General features: G+C 28.9%; 1 protein-coding gene across 1 annotated transcript in view; it reads left to right on the forward strand.

Annotated features, from left to right (window-relative positions):
* LOC115891509 overlaps positions 1-13,129 on the forward strand; it is an 81,132-nt gene that overhangs the window by 60,894 nt on the left and 7,109 nt on the right. The window contains exon 3 of the mRNA XM_030911976.1: positions 94-310. Within this exon, the coding sequence (XP_030767836.1) occupies positions 94-310 (217 nt within the window). The remainder of the gene's footprint in view (positions 1-93; positions 311-13,129) is intronic.

Here is a 13,129-nt window from a genome sequence, read left to right on the forward strand (position 1 = left end):
TTGTCCCAACATATAGTTGTTAGGGCTCGTATGCTACATCGCATTTTTAGGAATTCCTTTCATCAATTTATTTATTATCATTTTTTTTATCAGGTACAGAGGAGGCTTTGAGTTTTACCGTTATACACCTACAGATCTTCAAAAAGTAAAACTTTTCGATGTGAAAGGTATTAAAGTGAAAGAATCTGAATCTACCGAAAGGAAAATTATTCTTGAAGACGTATCAAGAGACATCAGTGGTCCGTTTAGTTGTGAGGTTACTGCAGATAAACCGAGTTTCTTTACCGCTATTCAAACAGCCGAGCTTCAAGTAAGTTTTACATTTTATTCTGTTAATTTCCGTGTCATCAATTTACTGTTGCAAATTGCCAAGTATAAACATTAAATTATAGTAATTTTCTCTATTCGATTCCATAACAAATTGTATCTTCCTAGTTGGCTTAATATTGTTAATAAATAATCAAGTAGTAAATAAGCAACATACTAATAAATAATAATAGTGACAGTTTACTAGTCCATCTTTTTTTTATTCATTTATTATAACATAATTTATATATACAGGGTGGTCGGAACTGTATTCCGGAAGCTTCGGCAGCATATTCTGCAGATAAAAATAAGTAAAAAAGTTCGTATAAATATTTGTACTAAAATGCTTAGTTTCGGAGACACAGGGTGTAGAGGTTTCATTTTTATTTCGATTTTTTCCAAATACTTTCTGAAGTAACGTCAATATTTGGATGAAAATTGGTGTCTGAAAGTTTTTTGACATGAGAAATTTGATTTTGATGTCAATATGACTCCTACTAGTAGAGGGCGCCACCTACATATTTTCAATTGGTTTGAAGCGTAACTTTTCGTCGATACCTGTATAAAACTACTGAGTAAAAAATATACATTTACGACGTTTTATACGTGAAAAAGGTCTCTTGGTAAAAATCGCTACGAGTAATAGTTTTCGAGATAATTGGAATCGAAATTATCAATACCTGTCATCATTGACATAAATTAAACATGTTGACTAAATAGTTATTAGACTGATATCATAAATGTGAAATATTTTTATGCTAAAAGTTCAACAGAAACTGTTTTATCATCATTTTTTGCAGAAAAATTTATGATTAATTTAAAAAAATAAGTATCTACTCAACATGTTTTTTTTTTCGTCAATAATGACATGTATTGTCTATTTACATTATAAATATCTTAAGAACGGTTGGTCGTACCGATTTTTACAAAGAGATATTTTTTACGTAAAAAGTCACAGAGATGTATATTTTTTCGCTCGGTAGTTTTATACAGGTACGGACAAAAAAATATTACGCTTCAAAACAGTTAAAACACATGTAGCTGGTGCCCTCTACTAGTAGGAGACATATTGATACCAAAATCAAATTTCTCATGTCGAAAAACTCCCAGACACCAATTTTCATCCAAACATAGACATTACTTTATAAATTATTTAGAAAAAATAAAAATAAAAATGAAACTTCTACACCCTGTATCTCTGAAAGTGAGCATTTTAGGCCGTACATTTATACGAACTTTTTTACTTATTTTTATCTGCAGAATATGCTGCCGAAGTTTCCGGAATACAGTTCGGACCACCCTGTATATTATAACATATTTACTGAACATATAAAACTAAATAAATAAAATTGTCATAGTGTCAGCAATAACTATTAATACAAAATAAAAACTTTTTTTCTCCTATATTAGGTGAAACTAAACCTAATTTTATCATGAAAAATACTGATCGTTATATGGTGAAGCGAGTGGTGTAGCTATAAAGAGGAATATGGTCTCAATTTAAAAATCTAAATTAAAAAACAAAAAAAAGCAAATTTAGGGAGTTCAATTTTTCAGTTCATTTATTTTTTTATTTACCGATATAAAATGGCAGAAAGTTACTAAAAACAAATGAATAGCTGGATGGAATATTTGTTGCATAAATATAACCAAAAAGTAATTGTTCGAACAGCATGTATGAAGAGTTACGTTTATACCAAAAAAAAAACGCATTTTAACAAAAAAAATCGGTGAAATAATAATATTCGGAAAATTGCAATGTCTAGAAATGTTTTATTTGGTATACACAGATTTGTTCCACATATCCTTTTTAAAATATTTTGTTTAGCTATTATGTTTTTCGTCGAATTTGTTTTAATTTATATCTATTATATTTTTATAACCTGTAGTATAACATATCCAGGGTCGTTAATGAGGTAAAATTTGGTCAATTGTATAACAGCTTTCCGGGTTCTGGGAATACTGACATTGTCATCTCTTTATATTTATCACAACCTATACTAGATTTAAGGAATAAGATAGACTCATGCACAATTTACAGCTTACAAGTTTATGACTATAATACACGAAACAAGAATAATATTGTAACAGACTACTAAGAAGGCATCTAAGAAGGTGTCAGGATGGTCCGGGGTAATGGTAAAAAATATTTTTTTTCCATAGCAACTGTTAAAATTACCTTATATCTATCAAAAATAGTAGATAAAATAATGGATAAAATACTACTTTAACCACAAGAGTAGATTAAATGATACTTTAACAGCGAGGATAGGTTAAAAACATTATTTCTTCTCGCACGTTTTTTAATTGCTTCTATTTTTGAAAATTTCTGTATTCCTTTTCATAAGTTATTCGGGATTTAAATGGAAGTGGTTTGGATATGGCGTTTGTCGCCTCAGCCTGAATATCTGTTGGTAATTTACTTATTTTGTTTTGAGCCATATCTGGCTCCAATTCAATCAGCAATCGACACGAAAGAGAATTAAAAAATATTGACTCAAAATTGACAACTAGTAAGACAGCTTTATTCATTTGTCAAATTACATAGACATAGTGTTTTTGCTTTGTGGAGAACTTCTTAATGTGAATATTTTACCTGTAATATTCTATTTTTATTATATATTATGTATTAAATATTTATTTCATTTTACTTTGTATCTTGAAATGAATGATATATTGGCGATTGTAAATGGTAATTTAAAATAAATAAAGAATTATAATTTGAAAATTTGAACAAACAGTTCAAATGTAATAAAGGAACCTATGTTGTGTTAAAAATATTTTTTATTTACATTAGGGAAAATTGAGGAGAATAGGTTATGTAAATCAAACGCTAAATTTTTGTGTGTTATTAAAAGTGCCGTACTCTGCCTGGAATTCGCAAGTAAAAAAGCACGGAAGAGAAAACCTTGATCACTTTTTTAAAGAATCTATGTTGTTTGGGACTTACATAATTCTAAAGATATAATAATAATACAAAAACTGTCCTCATACCAAGGTTTGTAGATCTGAGCTGATCCAAGCTGAGCAGATCCCCACCTAAAGTACCAAGGTCCCTGGATTCAGGACAGCTATAGTTGACCTGTTTGGTGCCATTGCCTTTAGACTATGAGTTATACCACTCTTTGGTTTTGACTCCCCATTTGTTTGCTAATATATTCGCCCAGTCACGGTCAGAAAATATTAGTACTCTTATCAACGCCTTTATTGTCACACTAAGTCATACTGAACCTACATCGGCACGAATAGACAGTAAAGGGTTGTATTTAGATTTAATTTTAAACTAGAAATTATTCACAGCATAAATCAATCCATTATAAATACATACAATATGTTATACAATATAATTTTCAGATGAAGTAAATTAGGAACAGCTTTAGCACAGAATATTACAACAGTAAAATAAAATATATGCTTTAGTTTAACACTAGTTAAATAATAAGGAAACTTTTACTTCACCTTTAATAAAATTCTTTGTCTCAATAGCCAAAACTTACAAACCAAGATAACATCAGTGTGTCTGGAACGGTAGTCTAAAAGCTATTACCTAACACCTATCGTTCTCTCTTGATTGTCTAATTTCTTTCTCCCTAGTTTGCGAATAAATATTTTTTAAATCAATAATGATTTATGTATACAGATTGTCTTAAATCTGAATGATATGTGAATGTGTATAAACTATTTATTACAAAAATAAATATATGTTTATCTTTATTAGAAAATACTGCTAAATATTTAACTAAATTCTATATAAACGTATAATTAGAATTGAATATAATTTATGTTGAAATGTTTCGGAAATATTTTCATTTTAATTATTTTAATATAAATTATCATTAATATACTTTCTACGCAATGCATGTTACCATATTATTTAAAAATGAATTAAACATATTCTTCAATATTATTTTATAATAGATTTAATGGTCTAGTATAATTTTTTTATAATTATTAAATTTACTGATTTTTTAGTATATTTAAATTGAATAAAATATATTACGCTTTGTTAGTTTCTATAATATTTATTTCATAAAAAATTGTCAATGTTCGTTTTTTTATTATAAAAAAAATTGTTAGTGGTAACATTTTATTTACAGTCACTTATATGATAATATACAGGGTAGTCCAAACTGTATTCCGGAAACTTCCGCAACATATTCTGCAGATAAAAATAAGTAAAAAAGTTCGTATAAATGTATGTCCTAAAATGCTTAGTTTCGGAGATACAGGGTGTAGAAATTTCATTTTTAATTTGATTTTTTCCAAATAATTTATGAAGTAACGTCAATATTTGGATCAAAGTTGATATCTGAGAGAAAAATTATTTTAATTTTGCTCTTAAAAATTGAACAAGACATGAGTTACTATAAGTAAAGAAATAAAATATTCAGGAGATATGGTTCTGAGCGAAAAATAATGATTAGGAAAATATGCTCGCGAAATTATTGCACAAGGTGTTTTAAAGATAAGTTAAAAATCAACTCTTCGATTAACTCTGTATAATAAGTCAAATACTAAAGTTTATAATAAACTGAGTTTACGATTTAAAGTTGATATATGTTTGCTAAATATTTGCTGTTGATACACAGTTTGTTAAAAAATCAAGAAAATAGGGCTAAAAATTAAAAAATATAACATTTTAAACTAGACGAAAAATTTTTCGGTTACATTTATTTTGCATCTGAGTGTAGTTTACACTTGATAGCAGTCATCCATAAAGACATTAACGTTGTGTAACTTTAAAAAATATACAATGGAAGCCCAAAATTCGCTTAGAATCATTATAAATTAATGTTTAAAAAAGTCTTAGTGTGAAAATGCCAAGGATGGCATTTTCATTACTTATTTAGACCGACATGAAAGGCACAGCACAGGGTTTTATTTCACGAAGCCCGGAAAAAACTAATTAATGCAAAAGGTCAGTCTGAGGCCTTAGGAAGTTCGTTAAAAGTTAATATACATGAACCGCAAACTGCCTTTCTGTTTAAGCTTTGAGCACTGCAGATATTTATAAGTTAAATTACTTTGTTTTTCTATTTCTTATCAAGACCATAACAAGTGCGAGCTAGTACATGAAATTTTGCCACCATAAAAGCAAAATAAAACACTAAATCACCACAATATACCAAAACACTTTTACTTTTACACTGAAGTTTTTTTCAGTGTAAAAGTAAAGGTGTTTTGGTGTATTGTGGTGATTTAGTCTTTTATTTTGCTGTATAACACCAAAGGTTCCAACCCTTAACTGTAATCACCATAAAAGCATAATATATAGTGTAACAAATTTTCAGGGCTTTCTTTTTTAGTAAAGAAACTAGACATTTGGAATAAGATAAATATTTAAATAAGAGAAAATAAAATATTTTTTCTACGATTGTGCAAAAAGTTGTTAATTATTTGAATAAATTTACTGAGAATTTTAATTTATTATAGGAGATCTCAGTGACTTTTTTAAATATAAACGTATTATACAATATTTTGAAAGGTTTCGACGCATCACCCGCATTAATGGAAGCTTCGTTGCTGCGTTATAACCTAATAACCCGAATACTTTCAATCGTTATTTCATCACTAATATTCATTTAAAAAAATCAGTCGGCTAAAAATAATTTTTATTGAACTTATTTGCGTGTGAATGTGTGGAGTTTATAGATACGTTATATTTCTTTTTTGTTTAGATACTTATTAATTTTGACCGAAATATGCATGTAAACTTCAAATAGATAACAAAATTAAAATTTTGATATTATTTCAAATGGTTTCATTTCTGAAATACATACATAAAATATAATTTAAATAATGAATATTTTTATTCAAATAAATTATATAAAGACCAAGGCTGATGATAAAATATGCGCCCTAGAGGGAAAATTTGCTGCACTAGCGAATCGACAAAAAGCAAATAAAGACATTCGATTTTTTTCATCGTGTCTTGAAAGAGAATTACTTGGGAAGTTTCCGCTTCTCCGTTTTTTTATCAGGAAAATAAATGAGTCTGGAGCGATTTTCCAAAGAGAAAAGCAAGCCTGGAAAGCTTCCAGATACTAAAAACTTTTAAGAGATATTATATTTTAATAAAATTTGCTTTTCAAACTGGAAACAAATAGGTACATCAAGTGTTTACTTTAAGCTTATTAAGATAAAAATTGTAAAAAATGTTTCTTAATTTTATTTATCTTTTTTAGTGTATTATAAATTTCTTATAAATTATTATTTATACTTAATTACTGCAAAATTGTTTCTATTTAATTTTATATAAATTCAAGGCATTCAAGATAATTAAAAGGCTAAACTTCTAAATGAATGTATTGTAATTAATTGCATTGTTTGTACAATGCAATCTATACTAATATAGGGTGGCCCATTGAAAACGTTCCGCAAGGCATAACGGCCAGGGTATTATTTTTTTCAAAAGATCCAAAAACACGTCAATTTTGTTTGCGAGGGGGACAAATTTTGCCCCAAAAATGATTGAAAAATCTTCAACCCTCTGAGCGGGGGCGTCAACCCCCAACTTTTTTTAAATGGGAGGGGGGGTCAAGTGGCGCCGCAATGAAAAGACCTTTCTATTTTCTATGTTTCCCCGCCTCGTTTTTGAAAATCGGTCGAGTCATTGAGAAAATTTGAAGGATTGAAATTTGAAAAGCTTATTTAAACATTTATCAGAATAAATGATAAGGATAAATTCCTTCGACCAATTTGAGTTTTTTTCTTATGTTTACGCATTTTTTCACTTGCCACAAGGTTGAACGATCAGGTGCGGTAGTTGCTAGATAGCTGTTCTGTGAATTGTGCGTTGAAGTTTTTCTCAATATCGTTAAAGTGATCCACAATAGAATTTCCAAAAATACCAGCCCACACGTTCTATTTCTGAGGGTTTTGTGTGTGTACCCCGTGAAAAACCCTGGGGTTGTCCTCAGCCCAGTACCAACAGTTGTGCCGATTAACTACATCGTTCAAAAAGAAAGTAGGTACACTTATCCGAAAAACACACATTAAATAGGAAATTAACAAAAAATAGGAAAAAACGCTTAAACACGTATATTTTATTTTGTTTTTTTACGTATTTTAAATTTTTTTAAAAATGTATACAGGGTGTTTCGAAAAATCTGGTCATTTATTAATCACGATCATGCTTAAAGCGTTTGAAGTAAAAAGCTGATTTTTGGAAAACGGATTGACTTTAGGGTGTAGGGGTTCGATAAGAAGGGATTTTTTGAAACTGGAATTCTAAGGGGGTGAAACCACCCCTCCCTCAAATATTAGAATATTTTTTATTTAAAAACCGGTGAGTTTTTCGGAAAAACTTTTAAACACGTATATTTTATTTTGTTGTTTTACATATTTTAAAAAAATTTAAATATTTATATAGGGTGTTTCATAAAATACTTGATGAAATATGATCATTGAGTAATCACGATTCTGCTTAAACTGCTTGACGTTTAAAGCTGATTTTTGGCAAACGGATTCACTGTGGGGTGTAGAGGTTCGACAAGGAGGGGTTTCTCGAATCTCAAATTCCAAGAGGGTGAAAACGCCCCTCAAATATTACCAAGTTATATAATAATATCGCCATATTGTTTTTTTTAATGCTGACATAAATGTGAGAAAATTTTGTCCAGTTTGTATCATCACCATTAGAAATGATTAATTCGACGCGAACGAAGTCGCGGGTACACGCTAGTATATATATGAAAATATGGGTTGATGGTAGAAGAGTGAAAATTTAGGGTTGTATGTATATTTTAATGCCACATCATAAATAATAAAAATAAAAAATTTTGTCCAAAAAATAAAAAAATGGGGTAGAACACCCGTATCATCAAGTGGTATAAAAAATAGATAACAACCTGTTTTCAGACCTACTGAATATAGATATAAAATTTCACCAAAATCGGTAAAGCCGTTTCGGAGGAGTATGGTAACTAAAACTGTGACACTAGAATTTTATATATTAGATTAAATCTTATATAGGCAGTAGAATAAATTATATTGTCAAGGATGGAATTATTCGATATATAAAATAACATATTTAATATTAATATATTTCGTAAATTAATAATTCGATTGAAAGGAAGTATAAAATAATTAAAGTTCATTGGCATTTACGCAACAAAAGTAAAGTTTTAAAAATCAAAGTTATAAGCATAATTGGCAATTGCGAAAATATTTCCTTTCAATACTACGAATTTGTAAAATCATCAAATCAGCACTAACGCGGTCATCGCACCGGTCATCGCACCGATAGACCAATAATGCTGATTCGATGATTCGACGTAACGAACCAATAAATACAAAAATGTCACCTGTTGGGGGGACAGTCGACAGTCGACAGTCGACAGTCGATAGTTGATAATAAGTTCGATAAGGTCGCGGTCGAGATTCCGGCATTGGCGTTACACTACCCTGACACTACCCCCGAGCCAGTGATGATGTTCGTCCATAAATATAATATGTAAGTACACATTTAGTTTTATAATTATTGTATTATTCGTAGATTAATTAAATTGATTATTAAGTTAAATTGAAGTACTTATTATTTGCTATGCCCCTAGTCATAACCCACAAAATGGGCCGTGACATATGTGGTGGAGGCGCCAAGCTCTCTTTTTGAATAATTATAATAGAATACAAATTATATAATTAATTAAATAAATATTATGACTATTGATGTTAGTTAATTTACGAATAATAATTATGTTTATGTTTATTGATTTACAAATGCTATTCTTTCCAGATTATAACTATAATGTTTTAAGATAATTTAATTACAGTATACTACTCCAGTTTTTCTTATTTATTTTTTTTAATTTTATTTCTAAACACGTATTTATAACTTCATATTATCTATGGCAAAAATAAATAAAATTAAGGCTTTAGAATATCTCCGAGATAAAATTACCTTTTATATAAATCAAGGGAATGAAAAAAGAATAGTTAAAATTCTCAAGAAACTCTTAAAAATTAAAATAGATATACAATGTTTAGAAAGAACGTTAATAGGAAAGACCGTATACAAACTGAGAAAATTAAACGGAGAAATTAAGTATTATGCTGACATTTTAATTGTAAATTGGAAGGAAATAGCACGAGCCGACTTCGAGTTAGAAAACTTCATTAATACAACTGTGCGAATCAGGGTATAATATCTTTTTTAGGTTCCTCGAATCTTATTTTAATTTTTTTTTTACTCCATATTTTTACTGTGTGTCTATTTTACTATGTTTCTTGAATATTTTTTACTGTTTATTTTTTACCATTTATAAATTCAATGTGTAGGAACATTTTTTTTTATTAAATGTCCAGTATTTTTTACACTATTTAGAGAGAAAATGCTGTCGAATCCTTATTGTTTAATTTTTCTTTTATCACTGCATATGGTAATAATTTTTGTGAATGTTGAGAATTTTTATTATTGAGAATAATTTATTTATTTTTATTCTATAAGGACACATAAAACGACATCCAGTATATTGATAGACAGTATATTTTAAATTATTTTTAGTGTTGCCATGATAAATATATAATGATAAATATAATTTTTAAATGAGAATTTTATTATTTCAGTTATTTAAACTGTAGAATTTAACCTGTTGGTTGAATATCATTATCAAGGATGACACTGACCTAGAAAATATTATTCTTGTTAGGAATATTTTGAAATATGAGTGTTGAAGGAAGCGACCATATTTATTTAATTCGTGTTACAAATACTGCTGACTTAGTTAGAACTGCATTGTACGTCTGTGTGTGTTGAAAAATGTATTTCATTACATGATATACTGAGCGATAATTATTTTAATGATAGTTTAGAATTTATTTATTTTATTATTATTTAAATTGATTTTTTTAAATATATTTTAATGTCTTTTGTAAAAGCACCTGTTCTACCGGAATTTATACCGCCACCTACTTTTGACCCTACAATCGACTGCCCAATTTCTTTTATTCGAGAATATGATAAAATAACTAGTAAGAATGGCTGGAATTATGCTTTTAAGATAAAATATTTAGAATGTTACTTAGAAAACGCTGCTTTTTTTGGTATAAGGAATATGTTATGACAAAAATAATTTTAATAAAGTCTGGAGCGATATCAAAAAAGATTTTATTTTAGAGTTTGGAAGTGAAATATCACTACGCAAACTAAAATCTAAATTCCGTACACGGAAACAGGGAAAAAATGAAGATATAAAATCTTATTATTACGATTTACTATCAATTGCACATGAAATCTATGGTAAAATAAATTTTGAAATATTTAAAGATCAATTCGAATATGGTTTACATGAATCGTATGATTATCATTATTATCTTCTGCTTACTGAAAATATGAATTTCCAGAGTTTGAAAAATATAATCTATAAAATAAGCGATTTAAAAGATATATTATTAGAATCCAAAACATCAGCATATTCCAGAAATTCTTATCATTCTCAAAATTCTAACATAAATAAAAGACAATCACAGCAAGTAAATTCAAATATCAGTCAGAGGCGCTATGATTTTCAATACGAATATTTTACTAATCATTTAGATTCGAACTTAAAGGGCAGAACTAGTTTTATAAATAATAATAATAATAATAATTATGGTTCAGATAGAATAAACAATGCAGGTCAATCTAAGTACAGTAATTTTTCACAATCAACTAGGTCGTCAAATAATATATGTTGTGATAATCAGGATACTCTCCCATACGAAATGTATAGTAACCAGGAGGAAAATATTTTAATGATGTCAAAAGAGGATATTTTTAAAAAAGAGGATGATTTTGTAAATGACTATAAAGAGGAAACGTTGGATTTCCTCACTTTAGAAAATGCGCAGGCAGAGGAAGATGATAATACCCTCCCTGTAGCGTTGAAATATGCACAGGCAGAGGAAGACTATAATACCCTCCCTGTTGCTGGAGAATATTTGCAGGTAGAGGATGGGGATAATACCCTCCCTAGCAAAATAGAATGTACGAAAATAGAAAATATTCAGAATGAGCTCTTAGAAGTAGAATGCAATTCCTCAAGTTTGCCTATATTAAGTAGAGATAAGGCAAAAAATAGATTTATTTCCTCTGACAATATTCCTGGAAGAAGAAGAAAAAGACAGTTTCCTGAACCTCAATCGATAATTGAGTCAGAAAACATAAATGAAGAACTACCATTTACAAGAAAGCGAAAGGTTTTAGAATATAAACCTGAAACAGATAATACAATGCCATGGAAAGAGCATACATCGAGAAGAAGACATAGGACAAAGATAATATCTAGGAAGCGAAACGTCATGATGGCAAAGGATATTATTATCCACCCTAGCCACCCTCCCTGGAATTGCTGTAGATAGTCAAATTTTACAGTCAAAATTAAATGTAAAATGCGAAGAATAGGTACCCGAAAAAGGAAAACCGATAAAAGTAGAATTTAAGTTTACATTTTCGTTCTAATTATCTAGTCAAAAGTCTGAACATACACAAAATTTTTTTTAGATTTCTTAATTCAATATATAAAATAGGTAAAATCGAGTGATATATTTCTAATTTCTATATATACCATTAGCTGACACAGTAATTTTATGTGACAGAAGTATAAATAATTAAAAAAATCGTAATTTTAATCGTAATTATAATAGGTATAATCTCAGGTTTGAAGTAAAGTTTTATATTCAAAACCGTTATACCACAATTTATAGCAAAAATTAAATTTAGTAGATGAAACTAGGAAACGTAATTCAAATGATTTAAAGTTAAGCTGTGAAACATGATAACGATACGTCTCATGACATACTTTATGTGATAGTTTGCACTTTTTTATTCTTTTCTTTTTATGTTTAATTATTTATAGTATTTGGAATCACTTTATAAAGTTAAAAAGACGAAATAGTAGGCGTTTAAAACATTTAAATAGATGTAATTTTTAAAATGAAAATATTTTTTTTAACTTTCTTGCGTGTCTAACTAATAGAATATTTCACACAAATTAGGTAGGAGTGTTCATAAATCCTACAAATTTGCAACGAAAATATAAGTTTATTGTTTGTTTTACGCCCAATCATATAAAAAAGTAAATTATTATAAACCCAAATGTAGGTAGGAGATAGAGGGCATACAAATTAGGTAGGAGTGTTCATAAATCCTACAAATTTGCAACGAAAATATAAGTTTATTGTTTGTTTTACGCCCAATCATATAAAATTTTTATATTCTCCCTTGCCGTCAAGAACAAAAAAAAATGATATTCTGAACTAAGTTGAAAAATGAAATTAAACAAACAAACTTAAAATAGGATTAAGTTTGATATACTTTAAGAACTAGTTTATAAGTCATAATAATTGAATACAATAAGCTGTAAGTAAGAGCACATATTTACTCTTTGTTCTCTTTTTTTTCATGTAATTACTGGTCAAAACTGCCAATACCAAGCAACAAGTCAAGGAACACCACTGAGAAGAATCGACGTATGGACTCAACCCCGAAGGAGAAAGAAGAATGTAGTACCACACCATCATGCCTATACGATGCAAACTGCCTACCCTTGTTTATGAAGCTTTGTGAACAGTACACCATGGTAATGCAGTCCGAAGCAAGTAGTCCAATTCAAAATGGGTTCAGAACGTGCTGTCAAATTTGGTTTGGCGATATAAGCAGCTACAGGAAGAGTTATTGTCTTGTCTAAAAACTGGTCTCTTCTTCGAAAGATGAATTCGACGCCAATCCAGATGACAAACAAAATCATACTGGAATTTTGTTTCCATTGTCAGCCTACACCGATATCAAGAAACAACTCCCTAAGGACGCAAGTATTGAGAAACAGCTTACCAAAACAAAGAG

This window comes from Sitophilus oryzae, unplaced genomic scaffold (genome assembly GCF_002938485.1).
Source record: "Sitophilus oryzae breed Bouriz unplaced genomic scaffold, Soryzae_2.0 scaffold_1184_pilon_pilon, whole genome shotgun sequence".
Classification (NCBI taxonomy): domain Eukaryota; kingdom Metazoa; phylum Arthropoda; class Insecta; order Coleoptera; family Curculionidae; genus Sitophilus; species Sitophilus oryzae.